At 36.9% G+C, this 27,090-nt stretch overlaps 1 protein-coding gene across 5 annotated transcripts in view; it reads right to left on the bottom strand.

Annotated features, from left to right (window-relative positions):
- FER (FER tyrosine kinase) overlaps nucleotides 1-27,090 on the bottom strand; it is a 351,355-nt gene that overhangs the window by 74,088 nt on the left and 250,177 nt on the right. For all 5 annotated transcript variants that reach the window (XM_060201250.1, XM_060201251.1, XM_060201249.1 and 2 more), the window contains one exon: nucleotides 13,306-13,429. In XM_060201250.1, the coding sequence (XP_060057233.1) occupies nucleotides 13,306-13,429 (124 nt within the window). The remainder of the gene's footprint in view (nucleotides 1-13,305; nucleotides 13,430-27,090) is intronic.

Here is a 27,090-nt window from a genome sequence, read left to right as displayed (position 1 = left end):
TGATTTGGAAAGTGAAACACAGCTGTTGCTGCTCTGTATTCAGGCACATATTTAATTACCTCAACTGAATTAATATTATCAAACATTTCTCCTATCACTTTTTTATCACACAGATGCTTACCGAATAAAGTATTCTTTATAAAATTAGATAGAGAAAACAAAACTTTTTTTTTTGCCTCCAGGGTTATTGTTGGGGCTCAGTGCCTGCACTACGAATCCACTGCTCCTGGAGGTAATTATTTCCCTTTTAGTTGCCCTTGTTGTTGGATAGGACAGAGAGAAATTGAGATAGGAGGAGAAGACAAAGAGGGGGAGAGAAAGATAGACACCTGCAGAACTGCTTCACAGCTTGTGAAGTGACACCCCTTCTCCCCCGCAGGTGGGAAGTCAGGGGCTCAAACCTCTTAGAACTTAATACTGCTGTGTGCCATATTTTTGCTCATTGACCCCTCCCACCCCATGCACTGTTTATCAAGACTTGCTTTTTAATCTTTAGTTTAATTCTCTAATTTTACCCGACAATAGAGGGTTTATTTGAAAAGTACATTTTACTAATAGGATGCTGAATATACAGTTTTGAATGATTTACTTTGTGGGATATAGGAAAAGCTCAGTAATTGTGAGTAAAATAATGAATTTTACCAAGAAAATTTATATATCATAAAAGCAACAATATGAAAAGTCTGTTTCTACTATTTTACTTATATATAAATTTAATGTGAATGTTACAATTTTCTTTTTCACATGGCATATATTTGAACAGAAAATAAGTCTTAGGGGCCTGGTGGTGGCACACTTGGTTGAGCACACATTTTACAATGCTCAAAGACCCAGGTTCAAGCCCCCAGACCCCACTTGGAGGGGAAAGCTTTACAAGTGGTGAAGTAGGGCTGCAGGTCTCTTCTCTCTCTCTCTCTCTTTCTCCCTGAGTTCCTTAGGATATATCCCCAGGAGAGGAATCGCACGATTATAAGGTAGGTCCATTTCTAGTCTTCTGAGAGTTCTCCAGACTGTTCTCCACAGAGGCATTCCCACCAGCAGTGCAGGAGGGTTCTTTGACCCCACAACCTCTCTAGCATTTACTGCTGCTACCTTTTCTGATGTACAACACTCTCACAGGAGTAAAGTGGTATCTCATTGTTGTCTTTATTTGCATTTCTCCAACAATCAAAGACTTGGAGCATTTTTTCATGTGTTTCTCAGCCTTTTAGATCTCTTCTGTGGTGAATATTCTTTCTATGTCCTCCCTTCATTTTCAGATGGGGTTATTTGTTTTCTTGTTGTTGAGTTTGGCAAGCTCTTTATTTATTCTGGTTATTAGCCTCTTGTCTTATGTATGACATGTAAAGATCTTTTCCCATTCTGTGAGGGGTCTCTTGGTTTGGGTAGTGGTTTCTTTTGCTGTGCAGAAGCTTTTTAATTTGATGTAGTCCCACAGGTTTATACTTGCCTTAGTCTTCTTTGTAATTGGATTAGTTTCATTGAAGATGTCTTTAAAATTTATGCAGAAAAGAGTTCTGCCAATATTTTCCTCTAAGTATCTTCTGATAGTTTGTGGTCTAACATCCAAGTCCTTGATCCACTTGGAATTTACTTTTGTGTTTGGTGAAATAAAGTGGTTCAGTTTCATTCTTCTGCATGTTTCAACCCATTTTTTCCAACACCATTTGTTGAAGAGGCTCTGCTTACCCCATTTAATAGAAAAAAGACACACTTTTAAATTACAATATGTTTCCATTTAGTTATAAAGAGGTTTATAGATAATTTATCTATAATACCATATATATATGCATGTCTTAAGTTTAAAAAGATCTCAAACAGCAGCTTGACATAAAATCTTCTGAGAAAAGCACTGATAGTAATGCTTTACTCAAGTACTGGAGTGATCATATTTGAACATTTTTTAAATACCCTAAGCATTCTAAAGCCTTGAAACTATATCATACCAACAGCAGCAGCAGAAATGGTCTATGGCATGCATACAGATTTACATCTTATATAATATGCCTTTCTTCAACTGTGCACTATCCAAGTGAGCTATTTTGTGTCTAGGCTCTACCGTTTTTTATTTTAAACCAGAGCACTGCTCAGCCATGACTTATGTTGGTAGTGGTTGGGGGTGGATGGGGGTGGATTAAACCTGGGACTTTGGAGCCTCAAGCATGAGAGTCTCTTTGCATAACCATTATACTCTTCCCTTTTAGACTCTAGCTTTTAAACAGATTCAGTATGAGCTATGATTTATGGAGACTGAATAAATCAATTGCAGGAATCAACCTGCCAGCACTATGCCATGGCACTGTGTGGTAATCATTCCAGGAAAATACAGAGGCACAACTTGCAAAGTGTTCTCCTATTGCTACACATGTTTTTCTCCAAATCAACATTTATTAACTGGTTTTGATTTTTGCTTCATAAGATATATTCATTTGGTTGATCATAATTATAAAAGAGAAGCTACAAAGTATTAAATACACAGTTTAATTTTTTTGTTGTTCATTTTTACAGGTTTTACCTATTTTTCTATGTTTGAATATTCTTCTTGCTAGTTATATGACAGGTAATAAGTGTCTTCTTATTTTAATATAGTGATTTATAAGACTATAGGTTAATAGGAGTGTATATTAACACCATTCCCTTCACCAAAGGTCTGTGTCTCTAAGTACCTTCTTTTTCATGGTTCAATTTGTTCTATACAAATACTACAATCCTCATACAAAGAAGACTACCTGGGGTAGTAACCGTATTTGCAAAGTAGTAGATGCTCAATAAATGCATGGTACTCATCTTTTAAGGAGCCTGACGAGCACATGTGTCATCTTCTGAAAATTACTCCCAATATGTAACTGCACGTTTCCCCCTGTTTAGCCACATTATTATTTTTTTATGAAAACAAGAACAGTTTATAAACATAAGTAGGGCTTATCAATGTTTTTCACTAAGTATTTGAAATTGGACCCTAAAAGCTAATTAATTACCTGTAGGTGCTGGGTCCAGCAGATTATATTAATTCAAATCTTACTTAAGGGCACTTGTAAAAATAGTAGAGGTATAGAGTCTTCAGAGCAAGAAAGAGGTGAAACAGAAACATAGGAAAAGGGAATAATGAAAGGACCAGGTGAACATAGAGGGAAGGACAGAAGGAGAGGCTACTCAGCTTCGTGATTAACCCTCAGTTCCTCATTACACTGATTCTCAAGTCTGGAGAACATTGCAAGTTCTGCTTCACCTGCTTTACCTGCTTCACTGCTGGTGAAGCTTCACTCCTGCAGGTGGGAACCAGAGGCTCGAACCTGGGCTCTTGTGCACAGGATCATGTACAAGCAAACGAGCCAGTCCCCTTTTTCAGGGATTTTCATTCTGTTTACTAGATTGCCCTGAATTCCTGAATTGAGTCCCATGGACACTACATCTTTCCTATTAGTAACTATAAATCAAACTTATGAGTCCTCTGACCCTTTACACTGAATCTTTCCTGTTTTCTAAGAAGCCAGTTAATTGATACTAACATCAGAAAATATTCCTTTTCATTCCAGGGAACATACATTTGACTTAATTGAAAAAACCCTTAATCAAAATGAAATTATGACACTGAATAAAGTAAGCAAGATATTTTTTTGTATTATAATCATGCAAATATCAAATTGCACAAGACAAAAGGTTAACCTAGAAAAAGACCATATATTTTTGACACATTTAAAATTACTGAGCAGTCACTTCTGCACCATAGCAAAATTGGTTTTGAAACTAAAAATAAAAGTACAGCTTAACATATTCCAGAGTGTAATCAAATGTTGGAACAAGAAAATAAGCCATAAATGCTTAGTCAACTAACTGAGATGATCACAATTCTATGCTAATCCTGTGTCTTAATTAACAGATAAAGCAGAAGGTGGGGTTATCTAAACAATAGTGCATAAAAAGGTAAAAAAAAATCAAGATCTAATTAAATGGAAAGGCAATAACAAAACACTGTCGAATCCAGCAACTGTTCATTAAAAAATAACAAAAACACCTTGGTATATCTTTCTTAAGTTGCATTTTATCCTCTTCTGATTTATCCTCTCATGATCATACATAGCTCAGATGTTGAATACAGGTTAAGCCATTACAACAAGTACCACCTGGTCTTCTGACCTTACTTTCTAATTAAAGATGCATTTGTAGAAGGCAGTAAAATCTAGTGTAGGGATTCAGAATGCAGGCTGTAGAACCAGTGTTCAGACCCCATACTCTCTGCCAGATGTTTGGGAAAGACAATCAGCTTCCAGCTTATAAGTTTCCTCATGTGTAAAATGAGTCTAACAATGATACTTGTAGTTAGAGGAGCCATTCAATCATTTTAAAGTGCCAGGCACTATTCTAGGCCTTTGGAATCCAACAGTGAGCAGTAGAGGTAGGAAAAAAAAATTTCCCTCATAAAGTTTATATGCATTTTTAGAAACTGAATTCAAAGCACTCAATTAGCCTACTGCTTAGGGTTCAATAGGTTACTAATAAATATCAACTCTTAGATTTACTAATGTTGGATTTTTCTTATTTTTTTCTCTCAATCCTTTCTTTCTTTCTTTCTTTTTTTCTTTCTTTCTTTCTTTCTTTCTTTCTTTCTTTCTTTCTTTTGTATAATCTTTATTTATTTATTGGATAGAGCCAACCAGAAATCGAGAGGGAATGGAGGGGATAGAGAAGGAAAGAGACAGAGAACACCTGCAGCACTGTATCACCACTTGTGAAGCTTTCCCCCTGCAGGTGGGGACCAGGGACTCGAACCTGGGTCCTTGCACATTGTAACATGTATTCAACCAGGTATTTATTTCTTTATTTATTCAATCGAGAAGTAAATGATTTGTAGTACAGTTGTTGGCACATGGGTACAGTTTCCCATCTGGCCATGATAGGTGACTACAAAATACTTTAACCCCCAGCTTAGGTTCCATGATCATGTATTGCGACCTGAAAGCCTTCCTTCTGCCCCCCCCCCCCCCCCCCCCGTCCTCCAGAGTCCTTTTCCTTGGTGCAATACACCTAATCTTGCCACTAGAATTACTGCTGGAACAAGATGCCTGCACAATAAATCAGGGGCTCCTGGCAGCCATTTCTCTCCCTTGTCCTCCTCCTCCCCATGCTCCTCTTCCCCCTTTTTGGTTTATTTGATAGGAGATATAAAAAGGGAAGGGGAGATAGAGCTGCAGCACTGCTTTACTACTTGTGAAGCTTGCTCCCAATAAGTGGGAACTGGGGGCTTGAACGTGTGTCCATAGGCATGGCAAATGTGCCACCACTTGACCCCTTCTTCATATTTTTACTAGTGATTTGACAGTGCTAGACAAAATTATAAGACTTTAAGAGTAAATTCATACACACATGATGTATTTAAGCTTCCAAACTTTTCACTCAAGTGCTGAATGAGACAGAGTAATATATTATCATTGGAATGAATGGGAATGTGTCAGAATGGTCAGCATACTGAAAGATCAAGAAGTGTTCCTGACATTAGTTTTTTAGGTAGCCTTCATTTAATTTCTCAGGACCTCAGTTTCTTATCTTTAAAATGACCTGAGGATCCCTTCTATTAAGTACATGACAACTAATGAGAGACAGATAGTATGGGATTCAAAAACATCATAAGAAAAAAAAACTTTGCTTAATTATACCACTTAAATGATATGAAGATATGCTAAGCACAAGAATATTTTTCAAATGCATTCAAAGCTCAGATGCTAAGTAATTATTCACACTTAAAAACATAGGGGATAATCCATGAAAAAATTTCTGAGGGAAATAATAAATGATCTTACACCAGAACTGTAGCTTTGTAAATATGAAATAACAAAAATTAAAAAACAAGTAAATCAAAATCTAACTAACAAGCATAAATGTCTAAAATTTATAAAATATCATTGGGTGAAACAATCCCGTAGGACATATTTAAACAAATGTAATATTGTTCCCTTTTTAGGTACTTTCAGCTTTCTAAATTAGTTTTTCTGTCTATGGTTATACCACACTGAGTGTACCCATCTAATCTAAACTAGTTTGTCCAAATGAAACTTAAAAACAAAATAGACCCCACACATATACAAGATTCATTCATCACATTATGCCCATTTCAGGGCTTGCTACATTTCCAAATAACTTCTTGCAAAATACACTTTTAACTTTCTTAAAATAATTTGAATGTATGGCTAGTTCTTGTTTAGACAAATTAAATGATACATATACTTCTTGGACAGGAATGGCTTTGTTGAACTTGCTTAGTCCCATGTATTTTGGATTTTCTATTCTGATAACATAGAATAGCTTCACTATTAAATCTTACTCTCTCAGACATTTCAACTTTGCTTTGAACTTTCCTTCAATTGGAATGTCCTTTCTCCTTCTATTCAGTGACACACATTCCCATCAAAACTGAAACAATATTCTTTGTAAAGCTTTCCCTGATAACTAGAACCAATATACTTCATATCACATCTTAGGTAACCCTCTTGATATAACTCACTTGAAATTTTATATACATTGTCACTAAATATACAATCTTCTTGCATTGTTGTTTTTATTGTTGTTAAATAAAGCTGAAGGTAAGAGGTATGATTTGACAAAGCAACTGTTCATATTCATCAAGTACCAAAAATATTACTTTCTTCTTAACAGATAACTAAACCCTTATACACAAAATAAATGTGGCTCTATGTACTTTAATTTGTAAAGTTATTAAACTTACATTATACCAAAACAACACTTGTAGAAGAGTTAAAGGTGAAGAGAAATCTGTCCAAGGTTTAAAATGAGAATAAAGGCTCATCATTTTACAGCATTCATTCAAGACACACCACTAGTGACACTGATAATAGCTTAAAGTATCATGAAATTAATAAATGTTTCCAAAAGTAGTCCCTATTTTACAGCCTGCTATTCAGCTACACAGTAATCAAGAGTTCTTTTCTCCACTTCCCAAGGATACCAAAGTAAGAAAGTGAACAAAAACAACTTTTTGAAATAAAGTTCTTTTTTTTATTGTTGTAGTTATTATTATTGTTATTACTGTTGTTGTCATTGTTGGATAGGACAGAGAGAAATGGAAAGAGGAGGGGAAGACAGAGAGGGAGAGAGAAAGAAAGACACCTGCAGACCTGCTTCACCACTTGTGGGGATCCTTACTCTAGTCCTTGGGCTTTGAGCCACATGTGCTTAACCCGCTGCGCTACCAACCAACTCTCAAAATAAAGTTATATGAATAAACCTTGCAGTAAGTCAAATCAACAATTCCATTATCATTTAAATTTAGTATAGTGCCAATTTTCAATACACTTAGCAAAAAAAACTTAATCACTTTAACACTGAATCTTTTTGTTTTTTCTTTTTTAGAAAACAAAAAAGATTTCTTCATAGAGTGATAGCTAACAACAGACACATAGATGCCAAAGTTTATCAGTCTACCCAACATATTTATATAAAGTAGAAACAGAAAGGAAATTTCACAACACCCTATAGATTAATTATTTAAAAAGTGAAATTGATTACAAATAAACTGAAATACAAAATATCTAATAATTCTTGGGTTATGAACACATACAGTTCCAACTAGAAATTTAGAAGTATCAAGAGAGCTTTCCTGGGAGATAAATGAAATTACAAAGAACATTTCATAAAAGTAAATCAATTCTTTATGTAATCACTTGTTTTTATTTAATAGATATCACGTTTCTTTTAAAAACTACAGCACTCCTCAGCTCTGGTATGAGGGATTGATTCCTGGGCTTAGTAGTCTGAGGCATGAAAAATGCTTTTCTATAATGCTGTACTCTTTTTAAGTAAGTCAAAATAATGAAACAAAGCTAGAGAAAGAAAACTTGTACCCTACAAATAAGGTGCTGTTTTGAGGAAAGTCAATTAGAAATGCTTTCAAGTACTAAATTCCAGTGAACAGTAATCAGAGAAAAGGATAAAGCTTATATTAAATTTAAGGCATATTTAAAATGTTTACTTTGAGGTATAGAACACAGACTTTGAAATTCTAAAATAGGCATATATTTCAGTAATAATTTGTATGTCAAGTATGGGATTTGGTGTTTTCCTTCATAACTTAAAAAGCTAAAGGAAGCTTTTTACTATGCTTTAGATTATTCTAATCAATTCTTGAAAAACTTCTTTAGAAATTCTTCTAATCAGGAAAACACTCTTCACTAATATGAGTACTGAAACACTTCCTCTGTTATATGTATATATTTCTTAGGAGAAAAATACTTGATATGTCTTGAGTATCTAAAACTAAAACCCAACTGTAATTATGACTGCTACCATAGAAATAATTCCATAAGATGGCGCATAAAAGTAATATTCACATCTATATTCAACACAAAGCATTTTTTATTTTTCTCAAAACATCATGTATTTGGTAAATAGTAAAATGAAAAAGAAATTTCATCCCAGAGCAACTTTGTTATCAGTTCAAAAAGGAACAAAGAACCTCTGACGAAAGATAAAGAAACAAAATTCATACAGTGTATTATTCACAAGAAAACTAAGAATAGCAGATAGTTTTGGAGAAATCAAAGGAAATCATTATAGGAAAACATTACACTACTGTCATAGTATGATCAGTGAGAAAAACACACACAAAAAGTATCTGTGTAAATAAAGACAAGAAAAAATATTCTATGTCATGAATAGTAATAAATTTGGGGCCTATGTGCTCATTAATATCATGGCAGTTGTCATTAGTTGATCTCAGTTCTCTGTTGCTAATCTTGGGAACCTTCTCAAACATGCAAAACAAGAGAACCTCTACCAATTCCTGAAAGTTGACACCAAAACCTATTTGTGTAATATGTTCTCAGTAGCACTGTTCAAGATGTTCTGTCTTGAAACATTCCCAAAAGGCAAATCATATATGCACAACCTGCTAGGAAAATGAGCTCATAAAGGGTTGACTTAAAAAAAAAACAAAACTTATGAATGCTTGAAATTTAGATTCAAACATTTTCGCTTATAATGTTACCATATATTGAGTGAGGTATATTTTAAAAAATAATTACAGTCAGAATGTCTTCAATTTTGATGACACAGGTAGTAAAAAATGCAGCCATTCATTTGCAAGAAAAGTAATCACTACAAACCCCAAGAAATTAAAACAAGTGTTTCCTGAACTGTGTACCATGAATTAAAGAATGTCATTGGTAAGAAACAAATTAATGAAGCATTCTCAGTAAAGCATATTTATTTTAAAGTCATAGGTACTCTAATGTTTAAAAAATAGCTGAGAAAACAATAAACACGGTAGAGAATTTAGTAGCCAAAGTAGCTTATAAAAAATATTTTCTCTAATAAATAGTAAGCCTTGTTATTGTTAATAAAAACATTTTGTTCTAAAGATATTAGTGACCATACATTCTTTTAAAAATTTTATTTATTTTTCTCTTTTGTTGCCCTTGTTGCTTGTTGTTATATTTATTAATGTCGTTGTTGTTAGATAGGAGAGAGAGAAATGGAGAGAGGAGGGGAAGACAGAGTGGGTGTTGGTATGTTTCTAATTCTACTTCTAAAAACCTTTTCTGTTTCATTTGGTTTAATCCCCCCTGCATTCTGTTTACATAACCTCTGTTAACATAACCTCTGTGCCCCAGTATGGTTCCGTAGCCCCCATGTCCACTTGGTCGATTCCAAATTATATTCCTCCATGAGGATAATTTCTGGAACCATCCGTTCCACCCCGGTTCCATGGCTGCCAGTTCTTAGCAACATCGCCCCACCAGATATTCGTCGGGATGCGGCATCATCTAAGTTCATTTCCCACATCTACGCTCGACCTGACCTGCCAATATACGCGGATATCTTCGCCCACCCTGTCCAACGCTTGACGTCTCGTCACCCAATCTGGTCCCCTATGCCTACACTGAACTTCTCTGTTCCAGACTCTTGGAAACAGAGTTGGCAGTCAGCTGAGGTAAAGAACAAACACCTCATCACAGACCCCTGCAAGCGTCAACCCGGCTTTGACCTAGCATGTCATGATTGGGCCCTCCTCAATCGCTATCGAACAGGCCATGGCCGGTGCGCCGCTATGTTCCACCGCTGGGGAGCCAGAGACGACCTGAACTGCCCCTGCGGCTACAGACAGACTATGACCCACATAGTCAACGACTGCCACCTCTCCAGATTCAAAGGAGGTCTCGAAACTTTACATCAGGCTCAACCTGACGCTGTTGACTGGCTATGGAAGAAGGGCAAACGCTAGAAGAAGAACCTCTGTTAACAAGCACCACCTTCCCTCCAGGGCATTGGTGGTTCAGTGATAGAATTCTTGCCTGCTCTGCCCCCTCTCCTTGTCATACCCTGATTTTCACCAGTCACTTTTCTCTCCACCCTCTCTGCGTCGCATCCTGTTCCCACCCTACTGGGCTAGTATATTTATAAGGACAAGATTGTAGTTTTTAGTTTAGTTTTAGCTTAGCTTGGTATAGATTGCGCTGCGTCCTGCATGAATAAAGAGATACTGCGTACAGCCCAGCCATGGGCAAATGCTAGAAGAAGAACCCAGCCATGAGTCCCTGGTCGTGTTACCTGCCTATGAAGCCAGCCCGGTGAAAACAACAAGTGGGGAGAGAAACATAGACATCTGCAGACCTGCTTCACCACCTGTGAGGTGACTTCCCTGCAGGTGGGGAGCCAGGGGCCCGAAGCAGCATCCTTAAGTCAGTGCTTGCGCTTTGTGCGACTTGCACTTAACCCACTGTGCTACCGCCCAACTCCCAGTGACCATACATTCTTAACCAAAATCAAATGTCTTTTAAAAGTTAAAATCTATTACAATGTGATTGATGTGTGTGTGTTAAAAATACAATAGCAATGACTTTGTTCTATTTACTATAGTTGTCAGAAATACAGTTCTACTATTGCAATGTATTCAAAAAATCAGCAGTTGGAGGTTATACAGGCTCCTGCGCTAAATATGAATAGCCATGGGTCTAGGCCAGATCATTGGAGTTTACACTTAGCGATGTTTATATACTTCTCCCATATTTGGGAGCTACTCTCTGCCCGGGTCTAGCTTTCCAGTCCTATTTCCAACTCTGACATCATCTTCTCAAACAATATTTTTAGCCTACTTGCATGTTTAGTAAAGACATAGGCCCCTAGGAATATACATAAAATAGGCTTCCTAGCTTCTTCTAACATGAAAACCCCAAATCTCATCTGCTATATTCTTATCTTTAGGTTCCTGATTATTAAAGAATTTGTTCTGCTTTATATCTCGATGCTTTTCAGCCATCTGACTACCCTGGACAGACGACCTCACCAATGCGTCCTAGAACCCTACCTCCACAGAGCCGTATCCCACTAGAAAAGATAAAAACAGGCAGGGGGTATAGATCAACCTGTCAATACCCATGTCCAACACAGAAGCAATTACAGAAGCCAGACCTACCACCTTCTGCACCCCATAAAGATTTTTGGCCCATACTCCCAGAGGGATAAAGAATAGGGAATCTTCCAATGGAGGGGATAGGATATGGAATTGTATGGAATGAACCCCTCTTATCCCACGATCTTATCAATCATTATTAAATCATTAATAATAAAGAATAAAAATTAATAGCTGCAATTATTGAACCACATTTGAAATGTATGGTGTAATTTTAGTTCCTGAATAAAACTGAACAGCAAGCAATTTGGGGGAGGAAATTCAAGTAAAACATTTCTATTGAGGTCAAATAAATCTATATTTCAGGAGAGGTTAGCTTATTCTGCTGAAACTATAAGAACTCACCGAAGGCTAACTCAAAAAGCTACACAATGAAACATATCTGGGAAAAATGTGTCTCAATAACTAAACCAACTGAGATAAAGTTCATAAAAGTTCAATTTGACAATAAACTCTGTTCCACATTAAGCAGTATTGATTTTAGCAAACACTTCATCAATTCCTCATGCCATTTTGCTTATATAAACAAAACTATAATTATCTAGAACTTACATCAGTTCTGCAAAAGAATATTAAGTTATAATGATAAAGAACACTAAGTTACAAGTAACTAAAACTACAATCTAAAAAATTAAGACTAAATCAGAAATCTTTAGATAAGCTTTTCTAAAGTTTCCTTTTAAATAATTATTACACTGAAGTTTTTTTATTCTTGATCTAATTACTATAATAAACTGTTGCTCTACTATTATGTCATTATTCCATGACTATACAAATAATGTGTTGAAAAAGTAGACTAGGATATTCATGAAATAACGTTGCTTATAAGATTAGCTACTTAGATGACTAACTTGTGACATCTAATATCACTGCTTTTCATGACTTTAATAATAAAATTCGTCGGGCTGTAGCGCAGCGGGTTAAGCGCAGGTGGCGCAAAGCACAAGGACCAGCATAAGGATCCCGGTTCGAACCCTGGCTCCCCACCTGCAGGGGAGTCGCTTCACAGGCGGTGAAGCAGGTCTGCAGGTGTCTATCTTTCTCTCCTCCTCTCTGTCTTCCCCTCCTCTCTCCATTTCTCTCTGTCCTATCCAACAACGACAACAACAATAATAACTACAACAATAAAACAACAAGGGCAACAAAAGGGAATAAATAAATAAAATAAATATTTAGGGAGTCGGGCGGTAGCACAGCGGGTTAAGCGCAGGTGGCACTAAGTACAAGGACAAGCGGAAGGATCCCGGTTCGAGACCCCGGCTCCCCACCTGCAGGGGAGTCACTTCACAGGCGATGAAGCAGGTCTGCTGGTGTCTGTCTTTCTCTCCCCCTCTCTGTCTTCCCCTCCTCTCTCCATTTCTCTCTGTCCTATTCAACAACAATGACATCAATAATAACTACAACAATAAAAAAAACAAGGGCAACAAAAAGAATAAATAAATAATTTAAAAATAATAATAATAAAATTCAAACTAGGAAGAAGCTACTTCTTAACTTACTTCAGGGGAAAAAACAGATGTTTCTGTAAACTATCTAAACAGATATCAAAGAACGTTTTCACACAAAACAAAAAACAACAAGAAAATGTACAAATGTTGTGAAAGCAATATCGCTGCACTGTAGCAAATATAAACTTTTCTTCAATTATGAGAGACAGAGAAGTTCAACTCGGGCACAAAGTGGTGTCAGGAATTAAATCTGTGGCTTCTGGACCATCAGATATTCTGGTTCTGTGTTCTAATAGATTGAGCAATTTCTCCAGCTTGCAAATAATCAATAAATTACCTTTCTAGTATTCTCTCTCTCTCTCTCTCTCTTTAATTTATAGAAAGGAAATATTGACAAAAATTTTAAATGGAAAATGCTTAAAAAGTTCCACTTACCTGTGTATGCAGTTTTTACTTTCAAGATATGTCATACCAGAAGCAATATCTAATGAAAATTTGACCAATTGTTTCGGCTTTATGTCATCTTTCTTCTTTCTCAGAAAGCTAAGGAAATCACCTCCTAAAGCAATTTAAAAAATGAACAGTTAGACAAAATCATGATGATAGTTGCATACACTGCCAGTTACAAGAACAAAAACATACATTTAGCCTGCTTTTGCTGAGATGAGAATTTTTTAAAAAATGAAAATAATGCATCTCATTTGAAAGCAGACACAAAAAAATTCACTAGAAATTTTTATTTATTTTTATTTACTTATTTATTTATTTTTAACCAGAGCACTTATCAACTCTGGTTTATGGTGGTGATGAAGATTGAATCTGGGACTTCTGGAGCCTTAAGCATGAGAATCTCTTTGCAAAACCATTATGCTATCTAACCCTACCCAAAACATTTTCATTTAAATACTTTAAATTGCTCAACATATGCTTTCCTACTATCATAGTATCTCATAAATGCAGTCAGCAAAAATTTTCTAAGAATCTTTTTTCTGTAATAACAAATAACAGATTACAATTATTATGACCTAAAGAAGTAAATGATATGCAATTAGTTATTAGGCTCAGTGGTAGGTTTAAAAATTGAGATAGTTAACAATAGCATCACTAATGATCATGCCAGAGGGGAAAGAGCAATTATGGTTTTATGATTTTTGTAAGATTAAGTGGCTGATGCACATTGCAGTTTTGTGAATCTAATGCAATTTGATGGTGTCTTAGAAAAAACTCTTAAGCCAGAATTATCCAAAAGAAATGTAATGCATGGGTGAGTGGTGGCATAGTGGATAAGGTGTTGGGCTCTTAAGTTTGAAGACCCAAGTTTGATTCTCAGTATTTTCAAAATATGCCAAAGCGATGATCTGCTTTTCTTTCTCTTCCTCTTCCTGTCTCATAAATAAGTGAATAGGTCTTTTAAAAAATGTAATGCAAGCTATAGTACACTTTAATTTATTGGTACATTATTAATTAATTATTTTGAAAAGCAACAACAAAAAGATAAAAATCAATCTGAATAATTATTTTCTTCAACAAAATATAAATAAAAGAGTATTATTGCAACATGAATTAAAAATTATAATGATATTTTACATTTTGTCATCCTGTCTTTAAAAGATGATACCTATTTCACATTCATGGAGACCTTAATTCTGAAGTAAATTTTCAACTGAAATATATTTTTTACATTTCTACTAGTAATTTAGTATTGATTTACAAAATTATAAGAGAACAGGGGTGCAATTCCACAGCATTCTCACCAACAGAGTTCTGTGTCCCCATTACTTCCATTGGAAACTGCAATAGTTTTCTCAAGGTTATAGATATGGACTGGCTATTATTTCTATAACTATTTATATTTACATATATTTTCTTGGTTATTTTTTTTCTTATACTCCTGCCATCTCTTCTAAGTCACACTTAATACCTATTACTACTTATGAGATTTCTTCCTTCCTTTTTTCCTCTTCTCTCTCTGAGTCTGGGTGGAATTGAATTTCAGAGCCCTCTGGTCACCTTCCCCTAACATTTCTCCCCCTCTGGGAGTATGGACCAACATTTCTATGGGGTGCAAGAGGTGGAAGTTCTGGCTTCTGTAATTGCTTCTCAGCTGGACATGGGCTCAAATGAAATATTTTATCTACATTTAGAGTTCATAAAGTTTTCAGGTGAAGGATCAGCCATATTTGAGTGCAAACGTTAAATATTCACAACAGACTTCCCCAGTAGATTGCATAATCTAAACTTTATATTTATTCTTATTATAGAATTAAAGATTATAGCTTAATTATTTTTGCTAGTTAATATGAACACATTGTTAGACTTCCAACAGATTCCTCTCTCCACCATCAATAATCATCTCCATCAGGAACAACACCATAAGCCCTCTTGTGGGCCTCTACAGGACCTTGCCCTCAATGTAAACAACAGTGGTAGAAAATGTCCCACTCTCCAAAGGGAGGCTGGCTCAACACACTCTGCCATTTGAGAAAGACTGTTCCTGAAACGAATGCAGCCTAGAATGTTCCTAGCTGTGAGCATGGAATATGAGGTCAGACTGACAGGGATGTAGAGGTTATACAGGTTCCTGTGCTAAATATGAATAGATATGGGCACTAGGTCAGATAGACAGGGATTACAGTTAATGGTATTTATATACTTTTCTCATATTTGGGATCTTTCCCCTGGTTCAGCTTTCTAGTCCTATTCACAACTCTAACACCATCTTCCCAGACAATACACCTAGCCCACCTGCATGTCAGCTGTCAGCCACAGGCAAAAAATTAGTAAGGTCATGGGACTCTTTGAATATACCAAAAATAGACTTGCTAGCTTCTTCCATAATGAAGACCCCAAGTTTCACCTTTTATACTCTTACCTTTAGGTTCCTGATTATTAAACAACTTGTTCTGCTTTACATCTTAATGCTTTTCAGCCACCAAGTGGCAAATGCTACCATGAGGCCAATCTGACTTCCCTGGGCAGACAACCTCACCAATATGTCCTAAAACTCCACCTCCCCAGAGTCCTACTCCACTAGAGAAAAACAGAAATGTGATGGGAGTATGGCTCGACCTGTCAATGCCCAGGTCCAGCAATTAAAAAAGCCAGACCTTCCACCTTCTGCAACCCATAAATATTCTTGGTTCATATTCCTAGAGGGATAAAGAATAGGGAAACTTCTAATGGGGGAGGAAAGGGAATATGACAATCTGGTGATGGGAACTATATGGAATTGTACCCCTCTTATCCCACAATTTTGTAAATCATCATTAAATCACTAATAAATTTTTTAAAAAAAAATTTGGAGAAATTTAGAGATATATATTTAGGTGGCCTAAGCCTAGATTTCTTACTTTTTAACAAAGACTATTGCAATTAAGGTTTATTAAGGGAAGGTGAGGATAGGCCTATGAAAACCAGTTTAAAGGAGATCTAGGACTTCTGTGACCAGGAACCTTTGTTTCTGCCCATGTCACTGTGAATGAAGAGAATTTGGAGAATACCTGAGGAAGTCAAAACTTGGTGTCCCTTAAGGGAAGTTTCCCTGGTACTGGAATAAAAAATAGACACACTAACCAATGGAATGGAATTGAGAGTCCAGAAATTAGCACCCATGTCTATGGACATCTAATTGTTGACAAAGGCCCCCCAACTATTAAATGAAGAAAAGAGAATCTCTTCAACAAATGATGCTTGGAAAAATGGGTTGGAACACGCAAAACAATGAAACTGAACAACTACATAAGATAACTCCAATAGGTGAAGGACTTGGACGTTAAACCAGAAACTATCAAATACTTAGAAGAAACTATTGGCAGAGCTCTTTTCCAACTAAGTTTTATAGGTATCTTCAATGACCCAAGTCCAACTAAAAGAAATACAAAATAAAAAATAAACCAGTGGGACTACATCAAGTTGAAAAGCTTCTGCAGAGAAAAGAAACCACCACCCAAAGAGACCCCTGACAGAATAGGAGATCTTAACATACCACACATCAGACAAAAGGCTAATAATCAAAATATATAAAGAGCTAAACAAACTTAGAAGGAACAACAACAACAAAATGACCCCATTTAAAAACGAGGAGACAGAAGCAACCGGTGGCACAGCTATGTACAAATAATGTCAAAGGACATAAATTATGGTGATGTTGTGTATGATACAGCAAATACTAACAAAGGGATATTACAAAGTTAACCCAATTGCCAAGTAATGTGATTATAGCAATAACTATCTATTGTCTTCTTAAACCCTAAGACAGCCGGAATCTCCAGCTTCCTCTATAGAGCCTATATTTCCCTCAGTGCTGGAACCTCTAAAATGGTGCTCACTTTCCTGCATGCTTCTCTCAATTCATACCAAATGATATTACATTCACTGATCCCAACCTAATCAACGCAACAATTACCATCTCAGCATGATTCATTTCAGACTGTGTCCAGAGACATCAGGCATGGAATGCCAGCCCCTCACTCTCATTACTCAGGTGAAACCTTTCCTTTCATAGTATTCTCTAATTCCATTCCGGGAGGTTCACTTCCTAACAAAGTCCCAAAACCTTGATATAGACCAAGTTCCATAAGATAGAGTATATGTTCACATGTATCTATAAATTAGGGCAAAATATATACCTGAAAGCAAAAATACACAATAGTCTGTAGTGAGTCATGTCAGTCAAAGTTCAGGGCGCCAGTATGCCGGGCTAGCTTCGCGGTGGGAGACAGAAGACCAGGGACACATGGCTGAGCAGAGAAGCAGTATTTCTTTATTCACGAGTGCACGGTTCAAAAAACTAATCTAATATAATCACAACCCAATTCTGTCCTGCTTCTCTCTCATTCAGCGGAAGAGACAGGAACCAAGGAAGTATGTATGAGAGGGGGAGGGGAGAAGGAAGAAACGCAAACTAGCAAGGACTAAACTAAAATCTCCCGGAAGCAGGGGGAATGAGACCAAACCAATGTAACAGAATGACCATGTAAATAGACCACAACATCAAGCAATGTAACAGAAGGAATCCCAGAAGCAGAACTAGAAGCATACCAACAGAGTCAGTATCAAGTTCATAATGAAATAGTGTCTACTCAGACTTAGATACCTTCCTCACCTACTTCCTATTACAGTTCTCTCACTCACTCCAAAGCTAACCTCATCAAAGCAAGGATTGCAAAAGCTGAATAAGGGCAAGAGACTGGCATATTTTAACGATGACTCTTTAGTCACTATCAGGCCACCACATCAGCCGGGGCCCTAATCGGGAGTCCTGAGATTTCCAAACAGACATAATGGGCCTAGTCCTCAAATGAATCCCTTTCTCCATTGCTACCAGTCATTTCTATCAGGAACAACACAATAGACCCCTTTGTGGGCCCCCATAGGACCTTGTCCTCAACTTGGATCAACAATGGTAGAGAATGTTCCATCCTCTGAAGGGAGGCTGGACAACATACTCTATACTACACCTGAGGAAAATGGGTCCTCATATTGGGTCAGCTTGGAACGTTCCTACTTATGACCACAGAATGTGAGCTCAGATCTACAGGGATGTAGAAGTCACATAGGCTCCTAAACTGAATATGGGCCCCAGGTAACATAAAATGGATGGGGTTTACAATCAACAATTATTTATAAACCTTTCCTATATTTGAGAGCTAGTCTCTTCCCTGATCTATCTTTCTGGTACTTCTTACAACCATGACATCATCTCCCCAGACAATAATTAGGATCCACCTGCCTATCAGATTTCAGGCTCAGGCAAAAAAAAAAAAAACAAACAAACTAGTATAGCCACAGGCCCTTTGGAATATAACTAAAATATGCCTACTAGCTATCTACAGAACGGAGACCCCCCCCCAACTCTTCATCTTCACTATTCCAGCCTTTAGGTCCATGATTGGTTAACAATTTGTTTGGTTTTGTATGTTAATTCTCTTTTCAGCCACCAGTTTCCAGATGCTAGCATGATGTCAACCAGCCTTCCCTGGACAGACAACCACACCAATGTGTCCTGGAGCTCCGCTTCCCCAGAGCCACACCCTACTAGGTAAAGACAGAGGCAGGCTGGGAGTATGGATCGACCTGCCAAAGCCCATGTTCAGCAGGGAAGCAATTACAGAAGCCAGACCTTCCACCTTCTGCATCCCACAATGACCTTGGGTCCATACTCCTAAAGAATAGGAAAGCTATCTGTGGAGGGGATGGAATATAGAGATCTGGTGGTGGGAACTGTGTGGAGCTGTACCCCTCTTATCCTATGGTATAGTCAATGGTTCCTTTTTGTAAATAAAAAAATAAATAAATAAAATAAGAGTATATGAACAGAATATTCATCAAAGAGATCCAAAAGGCCAACAGACATATGAAAAATGCTCCAAGTCATTGATTATCAGAGAAATGCAAATAAAGACAACAATGAGATACCATTTCACTCCTGTGAGAAAGTCATACAGCAGAAAGAATAGTAAAAACAAATTCTGGAGAGATTGTGGGGGCAAAGGAACCCTCCTTCACTTCTGGTGGGATTGTAAATTCAACTCCTGTGGAGAACAGTCGGGATAACTCTCAGAAGTTTAGAAGAACCTGCAATTCCTGTCCTGCAGATATATCCTGAGGAACCAAACACACTCATCCAAAGAGATCTGTATATATCTATTTTCAGCATAACTTGTAATAGTCAAAACCTGGACACAACCTAGGTATTTAACAACAGATAAGTGACTAAGAAAAGTGTGGTATATATACACAATGGAATACTAATCAGCTATTAAGAAAGATAAATCCATCTTTTCCACCTCATCTTAGATGGAGCTTGAAGGAATCATGATATGTGAGACAGGCCAGAAATTGAAGGATAAGTATAGGCTAACCTCACTCATGGTTCAGAAGTTAAGATATAAGAACAGAAAGGGAGGGAGTCGGGCTGTAGCGCAGCGGGTTAAGCGCAGGTGGCGCAAAGCACAAGGACTGGCATAAGGATCCCGGTTCGAACCCCGGCTCCCCACCTGCAGGGGAGTCGCTTCACAGGTCTGCAGGTGTCTATCTTTCTCTCCTCCTCTCTGTCTTCCCCTCCTCTCTCCATTTCTCTCTATCCTATCCAACAACGACAACAACAATAATAACTACAACAATAAAACAACAAGGGCAACAAAAGGGAATAAATAAATAAAAATAAAATATTAAAAAAAAAAAAAAGAACAGAAAGGGAAACACAAAGCCAAAGTTGGAGTGAGTTTGGACTATTGCATCCAGGTAAAGGACTCTGGAAGGCAGAGGGCTTTTAGCTCCTGGTGCAAGATGGTAGAGGAAGACCTAGGCTGGGGGTGAGAGTGTTTTGCAGACAACTGAAATTTGCACATGTACCAACAACTATATTTACTGTAAACCATTAATCCCCTTAATTAAGAAAAAGACAAATATTTTGTGGAGCCTGTTTACAGAAGATACATCTACATGTCAAAAAACAGAGAGAAACGGTCTTAATCATCCCTATTTTTGTACAAAATGGACATAGTGCTCATGAACTATTATTGCTGTGTATTTGTCCAGTTTCATATATATATATGAAACATATATATACATATATATAGTCATATATATATATAGTCATGATATTCTCTATTTCAAGTGCATTTTATGAATTGCTAAAAAAAAAACAGAAGGAGAACGAAACAAAGAAAGAAAGGAAGGGGGTGGGGTGGTACTGCAGTGGGTTAAGCGCACATGATGCCAAGGGCAAGGACAGGCGTCAGGATCCCAGTTCAAGCCCCCTGCTGCCCACCTGCAGGGTGGTCGCTTCAGAGGTGGTGAAGCAGGTCTGTAGGTGTCTATCTCTTTCTCTCCCCCCCCCTCCATTTCTCTCTGACATATACAACAACAAAAGCAATCTCAACAACAATAATGACGATAACAACAAGGGCAACAAAATTAGAACAATGGTTTCCGTGAGCAGTGGATTCGTAGTGCAAGCACCAAGCCCCATCAATAACCTTGAAGGCACAAAAGGGGGGGCAGGAAGGAAAGGGGAGGGGGGCAGACCTATAAGTGCATAAAAGAGTTCAGCTTCCAGGCCATATTGCCTTTTTACCAGGTGTTCCTCTGTGCCTATGCTTTCACTTTTCCTAAATAAAAGTTTATAAATGACCGATGCATTTTATAAACAGCAAATTTATTAGATAATTTCTCACAGATTGTCTGTCCAAAAAGTCATGTGTATTTTTCCCTGTGCTTTTCTATACACATGAATCATAATTTTGCTGAGAGCCCAATAGTTGGAAACCATTAATTTTTTTTCTTTTATTTTTCTATTGGGGAATTAGTGGATAAACTAATTATTTCAATCAATATTTACTTCACTATTACATGTATCAACTTTCACATGCATTATTTCTTTTGCAAGATATGTATTGATCTATTTTAGAAAAAATGTCTCTGGATTTTGAAACCACATAACATTCTGTTTAAGCAGAAGAGTAATTTTCAAATGAAAAAAAAATCTTTCCTAGAATTTAAATATTTATTTATTTACATATTCCTTTTTGTTGCACTTAATGTTTTATTATTGTAGTTATTGTTGTTGAATAGGACAGAGAGAAATGGAGAGAGGAGAGGAAGACAGAGAGGGAGAGAGAAAGATAGACACCTGAAGACCTGCTTCACCACTTGTGAAGTGACCTCCCTTCAGGTGGGGAGCCGGGGGGCTCGAACTGGGATCCTTAGACCAGTCCCTGTGCTTTGTGACACCTGCGCTTAACCCACTGCACTATTGCCTGACTCCCCTTTCCTAGGATTTTAGAGAAGTATATAATATAACACAGGAAACCCTGATATTATTTTACAAAATATGCCTCCACAATTTCTTGAGTATAAACACTGTATACATATCTCCTTCTGTGTGAGGCTTATAAATTACACAAAAAGATCATTTAATAGACTTTAACATTTCTTTAAAAGCCCATCTTCAATTATTATAATTATCCTTTTCAAGTACTTGCTGAATGTGAAAATAAGGTAGGATGACATTACATCTCTTATTAATAGCACCTGATAGGTGTGATAGCATCTTTTAAATTCCAGCAATAAAATGTATTTCATATAAGACTTTAAGTCCATCTTGACAGATGCTTCTATAATATTATGGCTCTACACACTTATCATTTAAATAATTTACATATAAGCAATAAGGGCTATTTATATAAAGCTGTAAAAACAAAACAAGCAAAGAAAAAACCAGGGCAAGGGAGATAGCATAATATTTATGCATAAAGACTTTCACAGGCATGAAAATACAAATCAACCAAAAAAGGAAAAGAGATTTCCCCAAAGCATGGAGACTAAACCATATGCTGCTGAACAATAAATGGGTGATTGAAGAGATCAAAAAAGAAATTAAGAATTATCTTGATACCAATGTGAATGAAGAAACCAGTTACCAGACGCTATGTGATGCAGCAAAAGCAGTGCTGAGAGGGAAGTTCATAGCAATACAGGCCCACATTAATAAACAGGAGAAATCACTAGTAAACCATCTAACAATCAACTAGGAGTGGAGCAATTAAAAGAGCCAATAGTCAGCAGGAGACAAGAAATAGTCAAAATCAGAGCAGAAATTAATGAAATAGAAAACAAGAAGACCATTAGAAAATTAATGAAACCAAGAGTTGGCTCTTTAAAAGGATAAATAAAATAGATAAGCCACTAGCTACACTCACCAAGAGAAAAAGAGAGAATGCTATGGTAAAATCATTCAAAAATGAAAGAGGAGATATTAAAACAGATGAGGTAGAGATTCAAAAGATTATGCAAGAATACTATGGATATCTGTATGGAACAAAATTTGACAACTTAGAAGAAATGGACACATTCCTAGAGTCATACCCACTACCAACCTTGACATAAGAGGAAGTAGATAAACTTAACAGGCCAATCACTAGTAAAGAAATTGAAACAGTAATCAAAAGCCTACCCAAGAACAAAAGCCTGGGTCCTGATGGCTATACTAATGAATTTTACAAAACATTCAAAGAAAAACTAACACCCATCCTCCTCAAACTCTTCTAGAAAATAGAAGAGGAAACACTCCCAAATACATTCTATGAGGCTAACATCAGCTGATCCCCAAAGCAGGAAAGGACCCCACCAAAAAACAAAACTATAGACCTATATCCCTGATGAATATCAATGCCAAGACCCTCAACAAAATCTTGGCTAATTGAATACAACAATATATTAAGAGAATAATCCACCAAGATCAAGTGGGATTCATCCCTGGGAAACAGGGATGGTTTAATATCCCTAAGTCAATAAACGTAATCAGTATATCAACAAAAGATAAAAATCACATGATTCTATCAATCTATGAAGTAAAAGCATTCGACAAGGTGCAACACCTATATATGATAAAGGCTCTTGAGAAACTGGGAGTGGAAGGAAAATTCCTTAACATAATAAAGGCTATATATGATAAACCCACAGATAACGTCATAATCAATGGGGAAAAATCAAAAGCTTTTCCCCTAAAATCAAGAACTAGACAAGGGTGTCCACTCTCACCATTTTTATTCAACATAGTTCTAGAAATCCTGGCCATAGAAATCAGACAAGAAAGAGACATCAAAGGAATACAAATAGGAAAGGATGTAGTTAAATTCTCAGTATTCACAGATGATATGTTGATATGCCGAGAAGACCCCAGAAACTCTGCCAAGAAACTACTGGAAATCATCAATAAATTCAGTAAAGTAGCAGGCTACAAAAATAAATACCCATAAATCCATGGCATTTCTTTTTGCAAAAGATAGGTCAGAAGAAATGAAAATGAAGGAAAAGCAATACCATTCACAATTGAACACAAGAAGATCAAATATCTAGGAATAAATCTAACAAAGGATGTAAAGGATCTTTGGAAGGAAAACTATAAGACACTGTTCAAAGAAATAAAGGATGACACAAAGAAATGGAAGAACATCCCCTGTTCATCAATTGGGAGAATAAATATCATTAAAAAGGCAATTTTGCCAAAAGTAATCTATAGATTCAATGCAATCCTGATTAAGATCCCAATGATATATTTCAAGGAAGTCGAACAGATTATTCAAAACTTTGTGTGGAATTCTAAAAAACCATGAATAGAAAAAACATTCCTATGGAAAGAGACGAAAAAATGGAGGCATCACAATACTGACTTTAGGTTATACTATAAAGAAGTAGTAATCAAAACAGTGTGGTACTGGAACAAAAATGGTCATATGGACCAGTGGAATAAGATAGAAAGCCTAGAACTCAATCCATACATATAAGATACCTTATATATGACAAACGGGCCAAATCTGCCCACTAGGGAAAAGAAAGTCTCTTTAACAAATGGTGTTGTCAGAATTGGAAAGCCACATGTAGAAAAATGAAACTAGACCACCAATTAACACCATACACCAAAATTAACTCAAAATGGATCAAAGATCTGGATATCAGACCTGAAAGTATAAAATACATAGAAGAATGTATCAGTGAAACATTTCATAACATTGACACTAAAGACATATTTGGAGACTTCACCTCATGGGCAAAGGAAAAAAAAGCAAGACTGAACAAGTGGGACTATATCAAATTAAAAAGCTTCCATACATCAAAAGAAAACTCCATAAAGATAAACAGGAAACCCAGAAAATGGGAGAACATATTCACACATCATACTTCAGACAGACAAATGATATCAAACATCTATATAGAACTCATTCGGTTGAACAAAAAGAAAAAGAACAACCCAATAAAAAAGTGGGCAGAGGATATGCATAGATAGTTCTCCAAAGAAGAGATACACCTGGCCCACAGACATACGCAGAAATGCTCTAATTCACTCATCACCAGAGAAATACAAATTAAAACCACACTGAGATACCACTTCACACCTGAAAGAATGGCCTTCATAAACAAAACAGGAGAAGATAAATGTTGGGAAGGATGTGGTGAGAAAGGAACACTAATACACAGCTGGTGGGAATGTAAAATGGTACAACCATTATGGAGAACAGTATGGAGAATCCTTAAGCAAATACAGATGGAAATGCCTTATGGCCCAGCAATCCCACTCCTAGGCATTTATCCAAAAGAGATAGTATCAGTATCACTAATTCAAAGGGATATATGCACCCCAATGTTCATAGCCTCATTATCTACAATAGCAAAAATTTGGAAGCAAGCAAAAGGTCCCTCCACAGATGATTGGTTAAAAAACTTAGGGAACATATACTCAATGGAATATTACTCAGCAATAAAAAAGATGGTTTTACATCCTTTGGGATAAAAATGGATGAAACTTGAGAATATTATGCTTAGTGAAATAAGCAAGGAGGTAAAGAAAAACTACAGGATAGTCTCACTCATATGTGGAATTTAGAGAACTGAACACACATTCATAAAATAACACAACCTATATTTAATCTGGGAAAACTATTTTGGTTACCTAGGGGGGAGGAAGGAGGGCACAGACTTTTGGTGGTGGGGAAGATGTGAAAATCTAGTCTTATCACTATTTAGTCCTATCAATAGCAATACAACAGGTGGGAGGCTTATGGATCTCTAAAAATGTATTGGAAAATAAAGCTTTGCAAACATCTAAATCAACTACAGCTTTAGGCCAGATAGGACAGGACCTTTTGACCTTGTCAGTATTTAAAATACAGGGAGGTTCGGATACCACTAGAGGAGTTTAGATCATAGTGAAGTAAAGTATAATAACGCAGATAATCAGCCCCTCAACTAACCTGGCTATAATAATTAATTACTGATATTTTAACTTTCTCTAAGACTATAAGAAACCCCTTGCATCCTCTTTAAAACCTGCATTTCTCCCAGACCTGGTACCTCTAGGATATGCCCATACTGCCTGAAATTCCTTTTCTATGATTCCTTACCGCCATACCAACCCTGTCAACTTTAACCAAATGGCTCCTGGTGCTGCCACCCTGCATTATGCTGCTATTGAAATCCTACTGTGGACTGTAACCTTAGATACCAGCCTAAGTCAACCTCTCAACTCTTCAAATCTGGTGCTCCACTCTGACACCATTCTCTCAGACAACATTCTCATCCAACCTCAGGTTAGTTACCAAACTTAAGCAAAACTACCATAGTTGTATACACCCAGGAACATGCCTAAAATGGTTTCCCTAGCTTTCTTCTTACCCTAAAATCCCTAATCTCATCTGCTCTGATCCTACTTTCTGGTTCCTGTTCATTAACCATCTTGTCTCAACTTAGGTCATGCCCCCTTCCAGATACCAGGCTGTAGATGGTACCATGACTCCACCCCAACTTCTCTGGGCAGATGATCGATCTCACCAATGTGTCCTGGACCCTCACAGCTCCAGTGCTCTGGCCCACTAGGGAAAGACAGAAACAGGCTGGGGGTATGGATCGACCCATCAACGCCCATGCTCAGCAGTGGACAGTATTTCATTATAAACTTGATACTGACTCACTACAGACTATTGTGTACTTTTGCTTTTAGGTATATATTTTGACCTAATTTATGGATACATGTGAACATATGCTCTATCTTACGGGACCTGGTCTGTATCTAGGTTTTGGGGCTTTGTTAGGAAGTGAAACTCAAGGAATGGAATTAGAAAATACCATGAAATGAACCCCCCAACAACTATGGATATATATTCTTTGATAAGGGGGCCCAAAGTATTAAATGGAAGAAGGAGGCTCTCTTCAATAAATGGTGCTGGGAAAACTGGTTTGAAACATGCAGAAGAATGAAATTGAACCACCTTATCTCACCAGAAACAAAAATCAACTCCAAATGGATCAAGGACCTGTATGTTAGACCAGAAACTATCAAATACTTAGAGGAAAACATTGGTGGAACACTTTTCCACCTAAACCTCAAGGACATCTTTGATGAAACAAACCCAATTGCAAGGAAGACTAAAGCAGAAAAAAAACATGAAAATGGAAAAGCTTCTGCACAAACAAAGAAACTGTCACACAACAAAGAGACCTCTCACAGAACGGGAGAAGATCTTCACATGCCATACATCACACAAGAGACTAATCACTAAAATATACAAAGAACTCAGCAAACTTAGCACCAAAAAAGCAAATGACTCCATCCAAAAATGGACAGAGGATATAAACAAGACATTTACTTCAGAGGAGATCCAAAAGGCTAACAAACATATGAAAAACTGCTCCAGGTCACTGATTGTCAGAGAAATGCAA

Source organism: Erinaceus europaeus, chromosome 11, assembly GCF_950295315.1.
Source record: "Erinaceus europaeus chromosome 11, mEriEur2.1, whole genome shotgun sequence".
Taxonomy (NCBI): Eukaryota; Metazoa; Chordata; class Mammalia; order Eulipotyphla; family Erinaceidae; genus Erinaceus; species Erinaceus europaeus.
This window is presented reverse-complemented; position numbering and strand designations above follow the sequence as displayed.